The 24,172-nt window shown below is 42.4% G+C and overlaps 1 protein-coding gene across 2 annotated transcripts; it reads right to left on the bottom strand.

The window, feature by feature from the left end:
* Positions 1 to 2,743: 2,743 nt before the first annotated feature.
* COIL (coilin) lies at positions 2,744 to 24,098 on the bottom strand. Of its 2 annotated transcripts, NM_001038512.2 has the most exon segments (7): positions 2,748 to 3,704; positions 4,936 to 5,024; positions 7,969 to 8,038; positions 10,949 to 10,996; positions 11,489 to 11,575; positions 11,694 to 12,804; positions 23,830 to 24,097. In NM_001038512.2, coding segments are annotated over 7 exon segments (1,716 nt in total). In that variant the 5' UTR covers positions 24,075 to 24,097; the 3' UTR covers positions 2,748 to 3,638.
* Positions 24,099 to 24,172: the final 74 nt, after the last annotated feature.

The raw sequence follows: 24,172 nt of genomic DNA on the forward strand, positions 1-24,172 counted from the left end.
CTTATGTGACAACACAGATGTACCAAAGGGCATTCGTTATACTAAGTGAAGTAAACCAGTCACAGAGGGACAAATACTGCATGACTCCACTTACACACTGCATCTAGAATAATCACACAGAAGCAAACGGTGGTTCCCAGAGACGGGTGGTATGGGAAACAGGGAGGTGTTGCTCAACGGGTGTGAAGTTTGTTATGTGAGATGAATGCATTCTAGAGATCTGTTGTACAACAAAGTTAACAATATTATATTGTGCACTTAAAAATCATGTTAAGAGGATAGGCCTTATGCTGTTCTCACTACAAGAACAAAACCAAAAAAAGGGGTATAGGAAACTTTTGGCAGTGATATTTTTTAACATTTATTTTTAATTGGAGGATTAATTGCTTTACAATGTTGTGTTGGTTTCTGCCATACGACGACATGAATCAGTGGTGATAGAAACACTTATTACCTTGATTATAGTGATGGTTTCAGAACTGTGTGCATGTCTAAACTCATCAAATTGAACACATTAAAGATGTGCAGTTTTGGTATATAAGTTATATCTCAATAAAGCTGTTTTCTTTTAAAATTTTTTAATCCAAACCAAAAATATATATTAAAATTTGATTTTTTAAAAAGAGAACTTAATGAACTTAATAGTGAGTGGACAGCCTGAAGATGGACGAAACTGGGTCGTGGGGCCAGAAAGGCAATTAGCCAGATTCATATGAGCTCCCAAGGACAAAGGCAGCAGGGGGGCGAGCACTCAGGCCAAGACGGAGCCGCTTCAGGGACGGCCGTCATCCTGCTCTGAAACGACACTAGGCTCTCCCTCTTCTGTTGGGTGGTCTTTGGCAACTTATTCGATACTGAGTTGAGAAGAGTTAGCAGAGTCCCTATTTTGAGCCCAGACAATAATCCTAGAATAATACTGACTGGCATCAAGAACTGTGCTTCTGGGACTCCCCCGGTAGAGCAGTGGTAGAGAGTCTACTTTGCAATGCAGAGGATGTGGGTTCGATCCCTGGTCAGGGAACTAAGATCCCGCGTGCTGTGGAGCAACTGAGCCCCAACGCCACAAGTACTGAGCCTGTGTACTCCGGAGCCCACGTGCTGCAACTAGAGTCCAAATACTGCGAGGAAGACCCCTCATGATGCAACTAAGCCAAATAAATAAATACTAAAAACAAAACTGTTTCTGGACCACGAGTCAAGGCGCAGTGAGGCGGATTCGGTCCTAAGCATGGACTTTTTGCCTACATTCTCACCTCTCCTCTTCCCTCTCACTCCCGGGATAATTCTGTACATGATGATCCAGGGCACACATGGGTATATGTAAATTGTTTCTTTCATAAAGCAAACTGAAATTTATTTTTCTATCCTATTTCATTTTTCAAAATGCAGGTAATGACCCCCTACATTGATACCAAGACTGGAGGCCTGCTATTCACTTTGACCACCACCACCACAGAGGAAAAGGTGACTCATGAACTGATTATAATCCAAAGAAAAGATATCCTGAGGTCTTTTTTATTTTTAAACTGAGGTCTAGTTGACACATAACATTAGTTTCATGAGTATAACATATTCAATACTTACATACATTGCAAAATGACCACCACAAAAAGTCTAGTCACCACAGTAACATTTTTTTCTTGTGATGAGAACCTGTAAGATCTACTCTCTGAACAACTTTCAAATGCAGTATGCAATACAGTATTATTATCGATACCATACTGTATATTGTACCCCAGCACTTATAACTCCAAGTTTATACTTCTGACCTTCTTTACCATTTTGCCTACCTTCAGCCCATGCCACTGACAACCACCCATCTGTTCTTTATATCTTTGTTTTGAAATTCGATAGGTGAGATCATGTAGTATTTGTCTTTGTCTGATTTAATTCATTTAGCATTATGCCCTCAAGATCCATCCATATTATCACAAATGGCAAGACTTCATTCTTTCTTATGGCTGAATAATGTATGTATACACACACACCACTTCATCCATTCTTCATCCATCCGTGGGTATCACTGACTCTGTGTCTTGACTATTGTAGATAATGCTGCAATGAATATGGGGATACAGCAATCTTCTTAAGTCAGTGTTTTTGTTTTCTTCGGATAAATACCCAGAAGTGAAACTCCTGGATCATATGATAGTTTTATTGTTAATTAAAAAAAAAAATCAGGGGGCGCCTCCATACTGTTCTGCATAGTGAATCTACATTCCCACCAATGGCGCACAGGGGTTTCCTTTTCCCCACGCCCTCTCCAACAGTGATTATCTCTTGTGTTTTTGGCGGGAGCCACCCCAACAGGTGCGAGGTGGCGTCTCGCTGTGGTTTTGACTTCCCTGATGACCAGTGGTGCTGAGCACTGTTTTCACGCACCCGTTGGCCTTTACCATTTGTCTTGTTTTCTAAACCCTGGAAAGAAAGCATGTTTACACCAGGACCCCAGAACCAGGATTCCATCATTCACGTTAATCTCACTCTTTCTGGAGTCATACTTCTCGTTTAAAAATCAGTAAATACCAACTTTGATGCACATCAATGTCATGCAACTTAAAAGTAGACAACATTTCCTTTGATCCAGTTGCTCCCAGATCTAGTGAACTCCACAGAACTAGACCTTGCGACATCAGAGTCTCTAGTCAAGGCAAACCTTGTTACAGAAAATTTTAATCTTCTGCATTATTATAAAACAAGGTAACAATCTGCAAAACCCAAACAAGATGACTCAGCAGGAAAGTTGAGTTCAATATGATTTTATTTAAAAATCTGCAAAGCCAAAGGAGGGATCTGATGTTTTGTTAAAACAATTTTCACAGTATATATTTCAGCCTTTTTTAGCTTTGTGTTGAATAATAACAGAAAAGGAAGTTTCTGTTCAAGACCCTCACTCCAGCACAGCACACTTAGCCAGGCGCCCGGGATCGAGTGGCTGGGCGGGTCACCCTGGCCTGAGCTCACAGTGAATCCACCCCCTCGAGTAGGGCCCCAGTTCTTCCCCAGGCACACAGACTTATTTTCACTGCTCTCCACAGGCCCTGAGAATCCTTCATCTTAAAGGTGAGAAAAGTGTGAAAGGATTCCTTAACTCATTGCCTGTAACAAACCCAGCTACTGGTTAACTCCTGACAATCACAAGTATAAAACACTTGAAATGTATAAGATGTTCCACGTTGAATGGAACAACTTAAATTTTAAAAAATTAAGTCAAGTAACATGCTTTCATGTTTTAAAACGTTACTTAATAAAACTTACTGAGACAAGATATACAGCACTTTCTGTATTTGGTATTACAAACTCCTACTGACGATAAGCTACTTGATGGTTGAAAAAAATAAAAAGGAGAAGAAACCGTACGTATTGTTTTTATAAATGATGCCTGAAGGAATGTCTTGTTGTAAATTTTGTTACTAAGATTAAGCCTGGAAAAAAAAAGATCTACAAAAGCAACACCCATGTTCTTTTAAATGATGAGGTAGATTTTTTCCTATGCAGCAAATGGAAGATAACCGAAAATGCATACAACTCACAAATCTTCTTTTAAAAAAAAAACAGTTCAGGTTATAGTCACTTTCACAAATAAGACATTTATAAACCACGAGGTGGAGAGGTCATACTCAGGGAAGCTCCACACTTTATGTGTTACTCGGAGATTCAATAATCAGTCTTGGATCAATTAACTCTCTCCAAAGAACGGTTATCTGAGGAAAAACAGAAAATATTCAGTTTAGAGACGTCATTTTGAGGTCATATGAATTTTAGTCAGTTAAAAACTTCAATTTCCATTTGCAAAGAATGCTTGAGGACTGGAAGTAATTTGAGTCCCAGTAAATTCAGTTCAACTAAGGTAGAAGGCCTTGTTTACCTAGAACACAGCTAAATTTTATATTAAACATATTTCCTCTTTCTTTGATTTAGAGCATGGGCTGGGGCCGGGTGGTACCAGCTGGTTACCAAGGAGTCAGAAGGATTTGCCCAACCAGTCTCTATGGACAGGCAGTCTGCAGACTTCTTGGGAGGCAGATACGGCCCAGAGGGTTATCACTAGGCTGCTGATGCCCTTTCATTCAGCTCTATGGTTCTTTTCCTGTGCTGCCTAAAAACAGAGGAGTTATTTCACATTTTACCAAGAGAAAGCAAAGCTAATGAAGGCCATCTGGATGAATAATGAGAGCCATCTAGTGTCCAAAAACGTAATTACAGGCCCTACTTCAGGCCTCCAAGAGGAAAGCCTCCAACATTTAATTTTCCAGTGTAGTTTCCAAGAATACATTTCAACAAAAAAGTGGGGCTGCATATATTGCAAATAAAGAAGTACGGGATACGGGGCCAAATCTGCAGGGCCTACCACAGACCCTAAAAATGTGCTTTTGGAGTAAATCCCTGAGTGTCATCTATCCTAAAGACAAAGCAAAACATACAGTCTGGTTAGGGTTTCCACAAGTTTATATTTCAGATAAAACGTGACTTTGCAATACTAAAACTTCAGAATAATATCATAACATTTCAAATATAAACACCTTAAGAAGCGGTTTCTTAAATATAAATTCTATTCACTTCAATGCTACCATACTCTAATGAGGCAGCCATTCCAGCATCTCTGGAAGTCTGGCTGCCAACAAAGCTCTAAACCATATACTTCCTAAAATGGCAATTTAAGGACTTAAACAAAATCAGAAGACAGATTCATCATTGCATGTCATTCTTCAAAATTATCTGCACTGTTCTAAGTCAGAATCATGGTAACTCTTGGGAGGTAGTAGTGACTGTAAGGAGACGTGGTGGAGACGTCTGGAGACCCCCCTCCAAGGCTGGGACCCTCTCTGATTTTATGCAGGCAATGCAGGAAGCTGCAGTGTCACCTTCCAGCCCACCAGCAGCCAGTCAAGTGAAAGGATAGCCCAGCAATCCCGAAAAGAGAAGCACGCCTACCCTCTTCTCCTGCGTCACCGCGTACTCCACTACCTCAGCTCCATTTTCGTTGTGATAAACCAAATCAAATTTCCCAGGTTCTTTCATGGCTGAAACCAGACGGTAGGAAGGAGAGACAATAAGTCATTTCCCAGTAGTGAAAAAGTTCCTCTACAGGGAGTTCATATCATTAGAAAAACCACCACAAACGAAGTGTCCCTTGACGTGGAGGCTGGTGCACACAGGAAAGCATGGAGTGCTCAGTGACAGGAGATGCTGTGAAGCCTGTGTCAGCAGACGGGCTTCTCAGGCACTCGTCAGTGACCATCCTCCCTTCACAGAAAAGAAGGGAGCTGATACACTAGCACTAGCAATCCCAGAAAAGCATGTGTGACCACAAGATAATCCCCACCCCCCCCCAGAACTGGTTTGTTTCAACAAGAGAAGGTAATGTGAATTCTGCAAAATTCTTGTATCTTGCTATGTCTGCAGAAATTATACATGCTTCCTTGGTAACACAGCAGTCTTCATTTTATATGGTAGGGTGGGGCTATAAAAATGACCACACAAGCTGAAATCATGCAAAACAATCTTAACCAATGGGGAAACTTATGACTGTCTCATGATCTTCAAAATTTGTCAGAACATTCAAACCTTTACTGTATAGGGAAATGAAAACACAGTAAAACTGCTATTTATGTAGGATACTGACCTAATTTAAAACAGAAAAAATGAGAATTAGAGAATGCTCTGTGTCCACACATATCCCAGGTGGTTTGATCAGCGCTCGCCCCCTTGCCGTCTGACCACAGTGCAGAGCGAGGATCTTTTCCATGCCTGGCACAGCTGTCACACTCCCTTCTGTTTGGGTCCACTTCCAGCAAGTTATCCTTTGAGTTTTGAATGTTATGAGATAGATCTGAGAGTTTCTTTTTCACAGTTTTGTTCATTTTTTTGCTGATGTAATTTCTAGGACATCCTTATTCCTTTCATCATGACCACTTTCCTCACTGATGTCAAGAAGTTCACAGAAAGCTCAAAGTCAGCATTTCCACAGTGAGCTATTTCTTCTATGATTTCACTTAAATTCAATTTGGATGTTACTTTTAGCATCATCACTTTTTGTTTCTTTGTCATGCTTTCATTTTTGTTGGCCAAGTCCCTATTTCAATTCCCACTTTGTAAAGTGACACGTGGGTTTATCACTGAGACCAGGAGGCACCACAACACACACTGGGCTATGGTGTGGGGACTGGGTAACACGCGCCGCGACCCACTGCCAAACAGTGAAAGAGGTAAGGCGACGGGTCACTGATCGCAATGGGCACCGTGACTGGGCAGTGATCCGTGGGCTGGGGAGCTGGTGGTACTTCACACATTCACTCACAGCTAACAGGGGCTTCCCTGGGGGTCCAGTGGCTAAGACGCCACACTCGCAATGCAGGGAGCCCAGGTGTGACCCCTGGTCAGCTAACTAGACCCCACACGCTACAACTGAAGATCCTGCAACTCAGATCTACAACTAAGACCTAGCGCAGTCAAAGAAATAAACAAATATTTTTAAAAAGAAGAGTTAATATACCAGTGTCACTGGAGACTGTTCTATGTAACAAAACCATGGAAACTGAAATTCATTAGAACTATGCAAAGTGAGGACTACCTGTATTTCTGCTACAAAACAGATCAAGTGTTCCCTGATGCTCCCCAAAACAAAAGTTCTAATTGGATATCATCACTGTCAATCACCTGACAAGAAGTGATCAGGCTGTGTCCACAGAATTTGACCACGGACAAACCTCTGTCCAACATTCCTAAGGAGGATTTCTTCAAATGAAATCTAACCAGAAGAGAGCTGGAAAACCAGTGTAAGGTTTTTTGTTTGTGTTTTTTCTGGGTGCCCTCACACCTTGCAGGATCTTAGTTCCCCAACCAGGGATTGAGCCCCAGCAGAGAAAGCGTCAGACCCTAACCACTGGACCACCAGGGAATCCCCTGAAAAATCTTTTTGAATGATTCTTACATACTACTGTCTTGACTCTTTTACTATCTTATTTAAACATGAACAGAAAATAATTAATTCCTTGCAGTCTGCTAAAGAAAAAGGGATCGCCTCTAATCTCTGGCCAGGGACCCCTGCAAACACAACCCAAGTTAAGCCATACACAACAAAAGCCCTGTTATTCCAGGGTTTCAGAACTAAAAATGGGTGGGGTGATTCAGGCATAACGCAGGGAACCATTTAAAATAATGCATGAGAGTGTGACTACACTTATATTTCTGACATTTTATTTTGATTTAACACAGAGAAGTACATTCATTTGCCAACCTTTTCAAACAGAGCTAGTAGGTCTTATGAGTCACTGACTGGAGCTGTCTTTCTTTTATAAACTTTATCCCTAATGCATATATGCAATTTCCAGTTTTTGAGTTTTGAGGGGTTTTGTTTGGTTTTCTGGTCATGCCGCACAGCATGGAGGATCTTAGTTCTCCCACCAGGGATCAAACCCACACGCTCTGCACTGGGAGCATGGAGGCTTAACCACCCAACTGCCAGGAAAAGTCACGAGGTTTTTTGTTTTTGTTTTTTAAGTGGACGCAAGAATATAAAATTAGCAACACAATTTAAGTGCAGAATCTTCTCAGATTTTTATCAAATTCCTCCCAAACTCTTATAGCTAACCCATCACATGTAATTCAAAAGCAAAATTTTCAGCAACAATCCTGAGTCACCATTCAATTTGTTTCATAGACAATTTTTTTTGCCATCAATTTTCATTAATTTATGTAATTTTATGAAATTACATGGTTACAATAATAAGAACAACGTGCCTAACAGTTTGGGGAACAAACCCAACAACTCTCAGCAGACACGAAACCCCACTAGCCGAAGCGCCGCACGGCCCACCCCCAGGCCCTCTGCGCTGACGGAGGCAGCAGAGGGCACCATAACCAGGGCGGCCAAGGAAGACAGCGGCTCCTGCGCATAGAAGCTATTCAGAAACCAGTGCGGAGGTGAAGAGCCTACGCTTTCAAATATCTTTCTAGAAGACTCACCAGGTAAGGATGAAAGAATTTCTATGTCTACTTGCTGGGTCTCCGGGTTATGGCTTAATATTCTTCCTTCCTTTCAAAAATAAAAGTCCAAGTCAAAAACCAACATGTGAAATATGACGAATGTGCTAAAACCTCTTAAAAATAGTTAAGATGGTGAGTTTTATGAGAATTTTATTTCAACAAAAAATTTTTAAATAAGTCAACATGTATTTGAAACTTAACTCCCACAGCAGGCCACATTTCTCTGGTCTAAATCATCCCTGGTGCAGGCGCTACACAGCTAGGAACAGCCCTAGAGCCCACAGCCTCTAGTTATCCAAACCAGCCTGCCCTCCAACCCCAAGGAGGCCCGGATGGAAGCATCTCACTCCTGCCCCCGCCTCCCGGGCACAGCCAGCTGTTGGCACCTGGAGTCCTGCCTGGCGTGGCCTTCTCCTTTCTCTTGGGAAATGTAAATAATAAATTCCTCTCTTCAGTAGCACTGACTCTGCTGTGTTATCACTCAGTCACCTCCATAAATTAAAATCCCATGGATACATATTAGACAGGGTCGGGGGGGTTGGGGAGACTACATTCTTTGAAGATAGCTTTGACTTTTATTTTATTTTATTTTATTTTTATTTTTTAGCTTTGACTTTTAAAGACAAGCTTAATGAATAAAGCTAATGATCTAGCTGGATAACAGCATTTGACATCAAAGCAAAAAAGTAACACTGATTTTCACTCTTGAAATGGTTTGGAAAGCAACTTCAAAAAAGTCCTAAAAATACTGGAAACAAAGTGGCAAACAGCTTTCCAAAATAACTGTAATGACCAACATCTATTTAATACGCATTTTAAAAATCTGTATCATCTAGAATCAATGACTGATACAGGTTGTGGGACATATAAATTCCAGGTTTATTTCCATTTCCTCACATACTGCAGAATTAAATTAATCATCTGTAGTAGGGTGAAAAAACATCCTCGTCTGCCCAAGACAGGTCCATTTATGTTTCCCTTCAATATAAATTATCAATACAATAGTAATCCTTTTCATTTGCAAGTGTTCTGATGTAGATGATAAGTTATGTGGTCACCTATATTAAGGAACTAAGATGAAAAGATGGAAATACACCAATTACCCAGAACTAACCAACCAAATCTCTCCGTGAACTGATTCTTCTTCTAGCCTGCTTTTGAACAAAGATTCTTAACACGATTTTAAAAGACTTCCAAGGTATCAGTTCAGATTGATTCACCGTTGTACCTTATCTATATTACTATGTTAACATTATCGATTATTTCCTTTAAAAATGGACTTACATTCTGAATCGCACATCAAAATAAGAAAGTATGCATTTTAACAAGATTTTAACAAAATTTTGAATGGGTAAGAAAGGGAAGAAAACATGTAATTCTATAATCCCACTGAGTCACACTTTTGCTGAACTGTGATGAAGTTCATATGCCAGTATGAAGTCCCACACAAATATTAAATGAGGAAATTCCAAGGATAATATGTGTGAATTACCTGTGGTTAACTGGTAAGGCAAAAGAAACCATATTAGATCATAGGAACCAATAGGAATGCTGGGCTGGATGAAGCACAAGCTGGAATCAAGACTGCCAGGAGAAATATCAATAACCTCATATACGCAGATGACACCACCCTTATGGCAGAAAGAAAAGAGGAACTAAAGAGCCTCCTGATGAAAGTGAAAGAGGAGAGTGAAAAAGTTGGCTTAAACTCAACATTCAGAAAACGAAGATCATGGCATCCGGTCTCATCACTTCATGGCAAATAGATGGGGAAACAATGGCCAATAGATAGGGAAACAATGTTTTCTTGAGCTCCAAAATCACTGTAGATGGTGACTGCAGCCATGAAATTAAAAGACACTTGCTCCTTGGAAGAAAAGCTATGACCAACCTAGACAGCATATTAAAAAGCAGAGACATTACTTTGTCGTCAAAGGTCCGTCTAGTCAAAGCTGTGGTTTTTCCAGTAGTCACGTATGGATGTGAGAGTTAGACTATAAAGAAAGCTGAGCACCAAAGAATTGATGCTTTTGAACTGTGGTGTTGGAGAAGACTCTTTCTTGAGAGTCCCTTGGACTGCAAGATCCAACCACTCCATCCTAAAGGAAATCAGTCCTAAATATTTATTGCAACTCCAATACTTTGGCCACTTGATGTGAAGAATTGACTCACTGGAAAAGACCCTGATGCTGGGAAAGACTGAAGGCAGAAGAAGGGGACGAGAGAGGATGAAATGGTTGGATGGCATCACCGACTCAAGGGACATGAGTTTGAGCAAGATCCAGGAGCTGATGATGGACAGGGAAGCCTGGCATGCTGCAGTCCATGCATGGGATTGCAGAGTCGGACACGACTGAGGCATTGAACTGACTGAACCAATAGGAATTCATAAATATACGAAATAGATCCCCATGCCGAAAATAATCAAATTTTCTGGCTGAGTCTGTGCGTGCGTGCTCACCCGGCAGGCTCCGCTGTCCACGGGATTCTCCAGGCAAGAACACCGGAGTGGACTTCCATTTCCTACTCCAGGGGATCTTCCCGACCCAGGGACTGAACCCATATCACCCGCATCTCCTACACTGGCAGATAGATTCTTTACCACTGAGCCATCTGGGAAGCCCTTTCTGACTAAGAGCTATTTTATTTCCTTTCAAAGATGAGGATCATGGGGAGGGATACTCAAATAACTTTGTGTATCTAAGCTGATTAGAAAAAACTGAGTAAAAAAAAATTTGTTATTCTCATTCTATATTCCTCCTAGGTATTAAGAAAAGTAACACTGGGAGACTTCAAAGTGATATTATTAAAAAGTTTACATTTTGATAATATTTTTATTTTCTACTTTATGGCACTGTTTACTCCGTAAAAATCTGTTATCTGTAATTAGCAGTATCAAACATGATTTTAGCTTCTTTAATGTACTGACATTTGGTTATTTGTAAATAAAGACCCTTACCTTGTAGTCAGAGACATCAGGAGAATAATTGGATGTTAGTTCCAAAAGCTAAAAAAGAAGAAAAAAACTCACAAATACAGATACCCCGTGTTTCCTTTTCCTTACTCCTGAGAAAACAAAGCATGCCATGTTTGGGTGCTTACTCCACCACTCAGGAAGCCCTACCAAGGGCCTGTAGCAAAGCAGGGGTTCAAGTAGGAAAGGTTCTTTGGGGGGTTTTGGGAGGTTTGGAGGTGACATGTAGAGCCTTTTTTTTATTGAGCACTTGCTGTGTTCCAGACATCAGGCTGAGCCATTTTTATTCACTCGGAAAATAATTACTGGGCACCTACTACATGCTTGGCAAGAGAACATGAAAGATAATGATTCAGGAAGAGTTTTTAATAAATATAAATTAGTTTAATAATTCATTAAATTTTATTAACATAAATTATATTAATTTATAAATACAAATGTAACCTAATGTGCTAATGAATAAGTTTATTGGGAAGAGGAACAAACTCTTTTGTTGTTAACTGTTGTTGTTTTTTAAATATATACCTTAAATGCAATCTTTTCTCCGACTTGAGGGGCAGCTGCTAACAGTGGTAAGAGACTGTAGTCCTTCTTTTGTGTCTCTATGGGATTCTGAAAAACAGTATTAGTCATGAGATTTCGTTACTGGTGAGAAAACGTGAACCCCGACATCAACTCCAGACACACAACACGAGGAAAGGGGAAGACATGAGCTCACAGTAATACTTACCTGGATGATGGTAGATGAGTTTGTCACCATTTCATTCAACTGCTGTTGCTTCTGATAGTCGGCGTTTCTATTTAAAACATAGGGAACAGCATGCCCTCGTCCTCGACCTCTCCCCCGCATACCCCGGCCCCTCGCTCCCTTCCAGGAAAGAAGGTCCTCTCCTCTACCCCAACCTCTTCCCAAACTGGCGGGGAGAGTCACGTTGGGAGGAGGACAGAGGACTGTTTGGGTCCGACTGCCACTGTTTGGGTCCGACTGCTTCCATCCAGCGGTGTTTGGAGCCTGTGATGATGGCCCTGGACAATTTCTTCCCACAAAGAGGCCTACAGTTTTTAAGAACTCTGCAGTACACTCTGGGGTGCTTTTTGGCATCACGCATTGATCGTCTGACTCTGAACTAGAGTCTGAACTAGATGATGATGTTCTGGAGGTCTTGCCCTTGACAGGGACAGAAGTAAAACCAGTTTTTGGAGCCACTTTGTTTGCAGCTGTGGTTTTCACAGAGGATCCCTCCTTTGACACGTCAGTCGAGATTTTCTCTGAGGAATGTCTGACCTCCAAGATGACGTTGCTGAGACCATCACTGGTTGATTCGTGGTAAGACTCAGACTCTGAGGAGGAATCAGGACTGTCTTTTGTACGGACGACCATGCCACCTTTCCTTTTGGCTTTCACAAGGCTGTTTCTAGCAGGAAGAGCTTTAGGGCTGCACTTCTGGATGGTCCACTCTTTCACAGACTGTGCTTTAGAAGACTTGGGAGTCTTGGCATGTTTTTTATATTCACGTTTCTCCTTTTTCTTTGGCAGTTTTTTTTCAGTCTCTCCATCATCAACCTCCACTGCATCACACATGGCTTTGTTTTTCCTCTTGTTTTTTTTACTCACACTCTGGTCTGTGGTGGCTTTCGGTTCTAAATCCAAGGTCTTCTCACTGTTATTGTTCTCATGCCTCTTCCAATGCTTCTTTGAATTTCTGTAATCTAGTTCAGTTTCTTCATCTTCGTCCAACTTAAATGCCCGCTTCTTTGCTTTTCTAGGTGATAAACGAATACTATCCCCATTACTAACTGTTACAGGACTCTCAGCAATTCCTCTCTCTTCTAATTTAACTCTGTTAAAAGAACAAGAGAGAAAGCTTTAGTAATTCATAAGCATGTCTCCAGGACATAGTTATACTCTAACATGAGTACATCAGGCAATGAAATAAAGGTCAAATCACTTCAAGATAAAAGGCTCTTTTTAACAAAATGATCTATGGCGTCACTTATGGTCAACTTTCAAATAACTAGTTTTATTTACTGATCATCTACTGCATCCTAACATTAGATTTTCTTTCATCTAAACACCATCATGAAGTAGGTTTCTTTTCATTTTAAAACTGATCACCAAATTACAGTTCATACAAGTAACTGCCCAGGATCCACAGCCAGTAAGTCACAGAAATGTAACTCAAGCTTGTTTGTCTAATCCCAAAGTTCACAACCTTTCCACTATGTTATGTGCCTACCCTAAATGGTGACAATGCTGATTACCCGTTTTGTTTTTAGTTGTAAGCTATTTTTTTAAATCAGATTTCATTTTTATTTTGTTTGAATTTAGGGAAACACTGAACATGTTTTAAACTGTACTGACAGCCATTATAAAATTCTATAACATTTGGTGATTATTAATTTCATGTATCAACCTGGCTTCCCTGGATAGCTCAGTCAGTAAAGAATCTGCCTGCAATGCAGGAGACCCCGATTCAATTCCTGGGTCAGGAAGATCCCCTAGAGAAGGGATAGGCTATCCACTCCAGTATTCCTGGGGTTCCCTCTTGGCTCAGCTGGTAAAGTATCCACCTGCAATGTGGGAGAACTGGGTTCAATCCCTGGGTTGGAAAGATGTGCTGGAGAAGGGAACAGGTATCCACTTCAGTATTCTGGCCTAGAGAATTACATGAACTATATATAGTCCATGGGGTTGCAAAGAGTCAGACATGACTGACTTTCACTTTCAATCTGACCCTATTGACCCCAGATTGGTCAATAGGCCCTGGGGTACCCAGATATTTGGTTAAACACTGTTCTGGGTGTGTGTGGAGGGGTGTTTCAGAATGAGATTAACATCTGAATTTGTATACTAAATAGACTGACTGCCTTTGTGAGCATGTGTGTGTGCTAAGTCGCTTCAGTTGTGCCCAACCCTTCGTGACCCTATGCCCTGTAGCCCACCAGGCTGCTATGTCCATGGGATTCTCCAGGCAAGAATACTGGAATGGGTTGCTGTGCCCTCCTCCAGGGGATCTTCCCAGCCTAGGGATCGAACTCCCATCTCTTAGTCTCCTGCATTGGGAGGCGGATTCTTCACCACCAGTGCCACTGGGAAGCCCGCCTTTGTGAGCAGACGGTCCCAATATGAATGGGACTCAGAATAAAAGGCTGAGCAAGAGGAATTGCCACCCCCTGCCTATCTTTCAGCTGGGACACCAGAAGAATGTCTCTTCGTTTAGACTAGGAATCAGACTGAAATATACCATCAGCTTTCCTGGTTCTCAGGCCTTTGCACTTGGGCTGGAACTTTATCATCAGCTTTCCCCGGTCTCCAGATTGCCAACTGCAGATCTTGGGACTTCTCAGTTTCCATAATCTCATGAGCCAAGTCCTTACTGAAAACCTCTTTTCTACATCTACAGCTCATGTCTGTGTCAGCTCATATTGTTTCTGTTTCTCTGGAGAACTCTAATACACAGTTCACCCAACAGCACTTTACTGTAGTAAAGGAATTCTGTTCCTCCATGGACTGGCGACAGTTAATTCTAATATGCACAGCCAGAGTGACAGAAACCTCAGTGAGCGTCACCAATGTCAAGCACACAGTGGGTGTTTAAAAATGCCTGCTAAAAACAAACATTATTCTTTCAATATATTTACATACAGCTGTACCTTTCATCAAGTACTTTTAGTGACCAGGGAACAATGCAGACAATCATATTTGAAAATAAAGTACAACCAGTGAGTAATAAAATAGATTATAAGCATTCTTTATATTTTTGAAGGTACATTAATCCTATGGATTTATCTCAATGTGGTAGTTGAAAAAAATCCTCCGTTATTCTTCAGAATACACAAATATACAGACACATACACATAAAGATAAAATAAAAGCTACTGACACCAGAAGGAGGACACAGAGAGAAATAAAACTCTGAAATAGCAGGGACTTACATAATAAAAACTCATTGCCTGCTGTTCTCAGCTGTGGACGTCAGCACCTAGCAGCAAGGAAGTAACCCTTAAACTGGCAAAAGCTAGTCTGGCATACTGTGAATCTAAGAACAACTGAGGAACTTGACGGATACGGAACTTTCCATCACATCTTTGATCGATTTGTTTTCACTTGTAGCAATGCAATGATTCAGGTTTGAATTCTGAGATGATAATTAGTACCAAACTTTTCATCACACTTTGAAAATAGATGCAGGAAATCCACGCACCTATGGACACCTTATCTTTGACAAAGGAGGCAAAAAAACATATCATGGAGAAAAGACAATCTCGTCAACAAGTGGTGCTGGGAAAAGTGGTCAACTACATGTAAAAGAGTGAAACGAGAACACTTTCTGACACCACACACAAAAATAAGCTCAAAATGGATTAAGGACCTAAATGTAAGACCAGAAACTATAAAACTCTTACAGGAAAACATAGGCAGAACGCTCTATGACATAAATCACAGCAAGATGCTTCATGACCCACCTCCTGGAGTAATGGAAAGAAAAACAAAAATGAACACATGGGACCCAGTTGAACTTAAAAGCTTTTGCCCAACGAAGGAAACTATAAGCAAGGTGAAAAGACAGACCTCAGAGTGGGAGAAAATAACAGCAAACGAAACAACTGACGAAGAATTAATCTCCAAAATATACACACAGCTCATGCAGCTCAATACCAGAAAAAGAAACAACCCAGTCAAAAAGTGGGCAGAAGACCTAAACAGACATCTCTCCAAAGAAGCCACACAGATGGCCAACGGACACGTGAAAAGATGCTCAACATCGCTCATTATCAGAGAAATGCGAATCAAAACCACAGTGAGGTATCATCTCAGACCGGTCAGAATGGCCATCATCACAAAGTCCACAAACAATAAATGCTGGAGAGGCTATAGAGAAAAGGGAATGCTCTTACATCATTGGTGGGAATGCAAACTGGTACAGCCACTATGGAGAACAGTGTGGAGATTCCTTAAAAAAAAAAAAAAAAACTGGGAATACAACTGCCATACGACCCAGTAATCCCACTGCTGAGGATACAACCCGGGAAAACCAGAAGTGAAAGAGACACGTGTATCCCAGTGTTCATAGCAGCACCGTTTACAATAGCCAGGACATGGAAAAACCTAGGTGTCCACTGGCAGATGAGTGGATAAGGAAGCTGTCATACATACTGCAGTGGAATATCACTCAGCTATAAAAAGGAACACATCTGAGTCAGTTCAAATGAGGTGGATGAACTTGGAGCCTATTATACAGAGTGAAGTAAGTCAGAAAGAGAAAGACAAATACCGTATATTAACGTATATATATGGAATTTAGAAAGACGCTACCAACGATCCTACATGCAGGGCAGCAAAAGAGACACAGATGTAAAGAACAGACTTTTGGACTCAGTGGGAGAAGGAGAGGGTGGGATATTTGAGAGAACAGCACTGAAACATATACATTACCGTATGTAAAATAGATGCCCAGTGCACGTTCGATGCGTGAAGCAGGGCACGCAAAGCCGGTGCTCTGGGACAACCCAGAGGGTAGGGTGGGGAGAGAGGTGGGAGGGGGGTTCAAGGTGGAGGGGGACACATGTATGGGACACATGTATACCTGTGGCCAATTCAAACTGATGTATGGCAAAAACCGTCATAATACTGTAACTATCCTCCAATTAAAATAAATAAGTAAATAAAAAGAAAACAGATGTAAGACTTTCTGTTCAGTCACTGCGGCTCATTAATTCACTGAAACTCCACACGTGCTGTATCCACAGCAGGCAGGACCCCTGGCTTTCAGAGGAGCCTTCCAGAGCAGCTTGAGCGTCCCCTCACCCATTCCCAAGACCAAGGATCTGTGGGTACTCAACCTGTGACTGCTGCAGACTTGCTATCTGCTGCTATTGAAGATAATTTCAGTTTGGAACAAAGACTGAGAAACTAAATGCCAGCCAGGGAACGAGAAACGGCTCACTTGCCCGCTACCCTTCTTATTAGGGTGGGCACTTTTCTGGCAATGCTCTTCATTTCTCCACTTGGATCACAGACAACAAATGTAACTGTCTGCTTACAAACAGAAGTGAATGAAGCTGTCCTTTTACAAAGAAAAGTGAACGACCTGTATAATTACCAGTGAAAACAGACTACCTGTATAGTTACCTGTCTTTGATTCCAAGAAATTTTTAAGACAGACTCCCTGTTCACTAAACTCTTTGCCAGGCAAACTGGGTAAAATTAAAATGTAAGGGATTCCCTTTAAATCTGCAAGTTCACTCTGAGGATTCTATCATATATAAATAAAGACACGACCATGTGTACTGCCCGACACCTCCCCACTCCCCCCAGTCATTGCCTGCCAAGGCCAAAGGGACTGAATTCAAATCTTCTTCTGCCTTCGGTTAAGTTTAAAATATCATTATTTCAACTTTTCTCATCTGTGAAAATGAGGGTAATAATTATAGTACTCAATGAGCTACCATATATGTTTACAGCAGTGCTGGGCTAAGAGCAAGAGCTATCTAAATGTCAGCTCTAATTTTTGTTAATACAATGAATGTATTAATAAAATGAATGTCTTCTGAGGACAGGAGTTGGTGGGTTTTTAATGAACTTGTCCCATCAAATGGAGGTGAATTCAAAAAAGTGGGTGTACGCAGGAATCTGCAATCTCTTGGGGTCCCATCTGTCCCCGGCATCACCACCTACAGAGAAGTCAGTCATCTGAGCAAGGGCACACAGTTAATGAGTCGTAGAGCCAAAATTCGAATCCAGAGCTCTGAATCCAGACCCTGATCTCTTAATCACTCTCCTGTCTTATCTTTCACACAATATTGAACAGAGGTAATCCACATATTCTTGGCATAAATACAGACCTGTACAACTTTTTTGGAGGCCAACCTGACAGTACTCATCAAATTTTAACATTTGACCAAATAGCACCCCTTCTAGGAATGATCTTACTGAGTCATTGCTCACGTACACAAAGATACAGAAGAACATCCACCACAGCAGTATGTCCAGGGAAAACCCGAGGGCATTAGACAAGCACGCGCAGGGTGACAGACAAGAGCACCCGGTGTTCTATACTCCTCAAACCATCAGCATGCCACAAAATGAGATTTGGCATCAAGAGACCCAGAGCTGCACAAGGAGCAGCAGCCTTAATGGCAAGGGCCTTCTCTGGCATCCAAGATTTCCAGAAACCAGACTGCTCTCAGTCTGGCTCAAACACTGTCTTCTTCACGCTCACTGCCAGCCTCACAGACATGTCAGAGGGGCTTGGCTGGCCATCCAAGGAGCTACTGATCACAGCAATATGAAATGAGAACTCGTCTCTAACGTTCTGTATTTTAATAATAAGCATCAAATGTCACAGGGTCAAAGAGTGACAGAGGAGAGAAGGCACTTTGTTTCCTCACAGAATGACTCTTCAACAGAGAGAGCCTGTGAAGCTCTCTTCAGGGAGTGTTATAGGCTAAATCGTGTCCCCTTAAAATTCTTCTGTGAAGCCCTAACCCAGAGTACTCTAAAGTGACTGTATTTAGAGACAGAGCCTTTGAAGAGGTAATAAAATTAAGGTAAGGCCATTAGAGTGGGCCCTAGTCCACTGTGACTGGTGTCCTGATGAGAGAGAAAATTTGGACACATAAGGAGACATCAGGTCATGTGCCTTTTTGTGACAACAGAGAAAAGGTCATGTGAAGACACAGCAAGAGAAATACCCACGAGCCAAGGACAGGGGCCTCAGTAAAAACCAAAACTTGCCAACAGCTTAATCTTTTCAGGCTCCAGAATAGTGAGAGAGAACTTTCGGTTGCTTAAGCCTGTGGTATTTCATCAGAGCGGCCCTCGCAGACTAACGGGGCTCCAGGCCAACGGGAGTGCATCCTCTTCCCAGGGGAGATGGAGACCGCCTTCAGGAGGCCACTGTCAGCAGCCTGGGGGCAGAGGAGTCAGCTTCTGGGGGTTCAAAAGAAAGGGCTGTGAGGAAGTGACCGCAGCAGACAAGTGTGGAGATGCTCTTGAGCCTCCAGGCTTATTTCTCATGATTCCCACAACCAGGCCCCATGTTCCCTCATGAGAATTCTCTAAGCACTCCTGGCAATCCCAACAAAGCCCTTCTGCTGGTCAAATTCACCAAGTTAATATTGCTTCCGTCTCCACAACTATACAGGGCCATCCAACATTTCCCCACCTACCCTTCAGTTACTGCTGAATTCCCTGATCATTCGTGTTCCATAATGATCTCTCCTTTCTCAACCATCTGCACTTAGCAGCAAAACGTGGAATAATTATCCAGTCCACATGACACAAGATAATATACAGAAACACAAAACTAGTTCGCTCTACTCCAAAAATATTAGGTACCGTTGAGAAAAGAGATTGTTTTCTTCTGTAGCTCTGAAGAAAAGTGAGTCTGTCTGAGGAAGACAAGCAAATGACTGGGGACATGAAACCACAAAAACATACAGGACTTTTCCAAATTCAACTTTTTCCTAAGGTCTGCCCCATTTACCTCTGAAGCCAGCTGCAGAGATATTTCTTGACACATGCAACTGTGCATTTGGTGTTTAGGAAGAATTCTGCCTGCCATTGGTGCTGTACTTATTTCCTACAGGAGCTTTCATAGTTTGCTTTTGACATTGCTAACTTCATTATAAAGAGTTTAATTTTCAGATGCTTCATTAAATGAAGTACAACCGCAATTAGCTATCAGCAAGTTATTAATTCATGAAGCAGGAGAGAGATCAGAAAGTAAACGTAACAGGAGAGGATGCATTATTTATAATAAACAGTCCCTGAATTGCAAAGAGAATAGAATTAATAAAAAAGAAAAACACTTTTTTTGAAACCTGGACTATTTCAAATTGTCATTGGAAATAAACATTATTAGTAAATCATAGTATTCCTGCTTTTATAAGAAAGACAGAAAGATACAAACATGCACTCAAAGATACAGCAACTGTTCCAAATTACATTCCCTGATGCTATGAAAAAATCCTATGAATCTGACATAGTCTGGTAAAACGAATATTCAACATTCAACAAAGAGCAAGCACAAGGAAGTAGCCTGGTTCACAACTCTAATTTTTTTTCACTGTAAATGAAGCTTTTAATAAGAAGCCTTGATTTTGTACATACAAAATTAATACACAGAAATCACTTGCATTCCTATATACTAACAATGAAAAATCAGAAAGAGAAATTAAGGAATCAATTCCATTTACTACTGCAACAAAAATAATGAAATACCTAGGAATATACCTGCCTAAGGAGATAAAAGAAAACTGCAAGACACCGATGAAGAAATCAAAGATGACACAGACAGATGGCGAGACGCTCCGTGCCCCTAGACTGGGGGGTGAGCATCGCGAAAGCGCCTGCACTACAAATGCAACCTACAGGCGCAGTGTGGGCCCTAGTAAACTACAAATGGCATTCTCCACAGAACTAGAACAAAAGTCTCACAATTCACACGGAAACACAGACGATCCCAGGGAACCAAACAATCTTGAGAAGAAGAATGGAGCTGGAGGAATCAACCTTCCCGACTTCAGACTATCCTACAAATTTACAGTCATCAAGACAGTTTGGAACTGGCACAAAAACAGGAATATAGACCAATGGAACAACATAGAAAGCCCAGAAACAAACCCAGGCACCTATGGGTACCTTGTTTTTGACAAAAGAGGCAAGAATATACAATGGGGCAAAGACAGTCTTTTCAATAAGTGCTGCTGGGAAAACTGGACAGCTACATGTAAAAGAGTGAAACTACAACACCATACACAAAGATAAACTCAAAACAGATTAAAAACCTAAATGTAAGACCAGAAACTATAAAACCCTTAGAGGAAAACATAGGCAGAATACTCTATGACATATATCACAGCAAGATCCTATATGACCAACCTCTTGGAGTAATGGAAAGAAAAACAAAAATAAACAAATGGGACCTAATTAAACTTAAAAGTTTTTTCACAGCAAAGGAAACTATAAACAGGGTGAAAACTCAATGCTCAGAATGGGAGAAAATAATAGCAAATGAAACAACAAAGGATTAATTTCTAAAATATACAAGCAACTCATAAATCAATACCAGAAAAACAAACAACCCAATCAAAAAGTGGGCAAAAGACCTAAACAGACATCTCTCCAAAGAAGCCACACAGATGGCTAATAAACACATGAAAAGATGCTCAGCAACGCTCATTATTAGAGAAATGCAAATCAAAACTACAAAGAGGTATCATCTCACACTGGTCAGAATGGCCATCATCAAAAAATCTACAAACAATAAATGCTGGAGAGGGTGTGGAGAAGAGAGAAACCTCTTGAACTGTTGGTGGGAATATAAACTGATACAGCCACTATGGAAGATGGTATGGAGAGTCCTTTAAAAACTAGGAATAAAACCACCATATGACCCAGCAATCCCATCACTAGGCATATACCCTGAGGAAACCAAAACTGAAAAAGACCCATGTATCCCGATATTCACTGCAGCAGTATTTACAACAGCTAGGACACGGAAGCTCCCTAGATGTTCATCTGCATACACACAATGGACTATTACTCAGCCATAGAAAGGAACGCATTTGAGTCAGTTCTAAAGAGGTGGATGAACAAGAGCCTATTATACAGAGTGCAGTAAGTCAGAAAGAGAAAAACAAATATATATGAACGCAAATATATGGAATCTAGAAAGATGCTACTGATGAACCTATCTGCAGGGCAGCAGTGAAGATGCAGATATAAAGAGCAGACTTACGGACACGTCGGGTTGGGGAAGAAGGAGAGGGTGGGAGGCACGAAGAGAGGAGGATGGAAACATACACTCTACCATATGTAACACACCCAGCCAGGGGGAATTTGCTGTATGACAGGGAACTCAAACTGGGGCTCTGTAACAACCTAGAGGGGTGAGATGGGAGAGTGAGGTGGAGGGGGATTCAAGAGGGAGGGGACATAGGTATACCTATTGCCGATTCATGTTGATGTTTGGCAGAAAGCAACATAATATTGTAAAGCAATCATCCTTCAAAATAAATAAATCTAACATTAAAAAAAAAGAAGCCCTAAATAAATCATTCCAATATATGAATCCAAACTGAAACTGTTAGGGGAAGAACACTGATTGAAACCGCCCACCCTGGCCAGGCACCATAGTAACTATTTGCATGAGTTGTTTTAGGACAGGAGGTCCTGGTAAGGAACATGGAACTAATAAGCCTCCTGATGAAAGTGAAAGAGGAGAGTGGAAAAGTTAGCTTAAAGCTCAACATTCAGAAAACTAAGATCATGGCTTCTGGTCCCATCACTTAATGGGAAATAGATGGGTAAACAGTGGAAATAGTGTCAGACTTTATTTTGGGGGCTCCAAAATCACTGCAGATGGTGACTGCAGCCATGAAATTAAAAGACGCTTACTCCTTGGAAGGAAAGTTATGACCAACCTAGACAGCATATTCAAAAGCAGAGATATTACTTTGCCAACAAAGGTCCATTTAGTCAAGGCTATGGTTTTTCCAGTGGTCATGTATGGATGTGAGTGTTGGACTGTGAAGAAAGCTGAGTGCCGAAGAATTGATGCTCTTGAACTGTGGTGTTGGAGAAGACTCTTGAGAGTCCCTTAGACTGCAAGGAGATCCAACCAGTCCATCCTAAGGGAGATCAGTCCTGGGTGTTCGTTAGAAGGACTGATGCTGAAGCTGAAACTCCAATACTTTGGCCACCTCATGCGAAGAGTTGACTCAATGGAAAAGACCCTGATGCTGGGAGGGATTGTGGGCAGGAGGAGAAGGGGACAACAGAGGATGAGATGGCTGGATGGCATCACCAACTCGATGGACATGAGTTTAAGTGAACTCCGGGAGTTGATGATGGACAGGGAGGCCTGGTGTGCTGTGATTCATGGGGTCGCAAAGAGTTAGACACGACTGAGCAACTAAACTGAACCAGAAGAGTTTGGGAAAGGTCAAAAGGAGACACTACCTGTCCGCCCACCTCCCAGAATCCTCTCTGGCACCCTTCTTGGCTGAACAAGCCTGCACCACCAGGAAGGACTCTGAATGATTGGCTAAGGACAACCCAGAAACTAATCCCATCACCATAGAACTGCAAGCCCTGAGACAGAAATGTTCTCCTGGGTTCCCTTACCCTACTGCTCTCCACCGGGTGCCCTTTCCCAATAAAATCTCTTGCTTTGTCAGCACACGTGTCTCCTTGGACAATTCATTTCCTACTGTTAGACAAGAGCCCAGTTTTGGGCCCTGGAAGGGGGTCCCTCTTCCTGTAACAAAACGACTGAATTACCATTTTACTGAGACATATGAGCCACAAGTGAGCAATTTACACAACTGCACCTTCACACTCATCTCAGTGCCATTTTTTTTTTTTAAATTTCCAAAAGAATATTTAAAACTTTGGTTTCCCAATTCAAAGCCAAAAGATCCCAAACACCTATTTAACTGAACCCAAATGAGACAGAGAACTAGGCCCGCAGGCGGTATGGCAGGCGCTCCGAGACCGGAGAAACCGCACCTGGGGAAGAAGACACGCCTGTTGGTGTCTGCTCGGGGCCGCGAGCCGCCAGGGCAAGGCCGAGTCCGAGGCAGGCCCGCGCCGCGCACCTAACAACGGTGCCCGGCGGAGCAAGCGCTCGGCAAACCGAGGCTGGAAGAGACGCGGGCCCTGCCCAGACAGCAGGCCGGGGCTTTTCCACGTTCGGTCCCCCACCCTGACTAGACCGGCCAGAGGCCCCCGGGTTCACAGAAGAGCCGCTCTCAGCCCCCCGCCAGCCGGCCCCTCAGCCCCGCGGCCTCCGGAGCCGGCGGCGCCCCGGCGTGCGCAGGCGCGCGCCCGGCCCCGCCGCGCCGCCCCGCCCGCGCACCTGAGGCAGTCGTTGTCTCGTACCAGGCGCGCGCTCTCGGCGGGGGGCAAGAGCGCCCCCTCCAAGTAGAGGCCCAGGAGGGCCCCGGAACTGAAGCCGAAGCGCTGGCGGATCAGACTGATGAGGTCTGTGACGACTCGGCATCCGTTCAGGTCGATGAGAAGCCAGAAAGACGTGCAGTGCGGGGCGCCGGGCGGCGGGTAATCGAATTGAAGCCGTAGCCTAACCGTCTCGGAGGCTGCCATCTTGCTCGATGCGCAACGGAAGCCGAGAGACTCGACCGGGCGACCGAGAGGCGTGCTCGGGGCCCGCCCCCGGGAGCCTATGAACGAGTGCCCCCTAT

Source organism: Bos taurus, chromosome 19, assembly GCF_002263795.3.
Source record: "Bos taurus isolate L1 Dominette 01449 registration number 42190680 breed Hereford chromosome 19, ARS-UCD2.0, whole genome shotgun sequence".
In the NCBI taxonomy this organism is placed as follows: Eukaryota; Metazoa; Chordata; class Mammalia; order Artiodactyla; family Bovidae; genus Bos; species Bos taurus.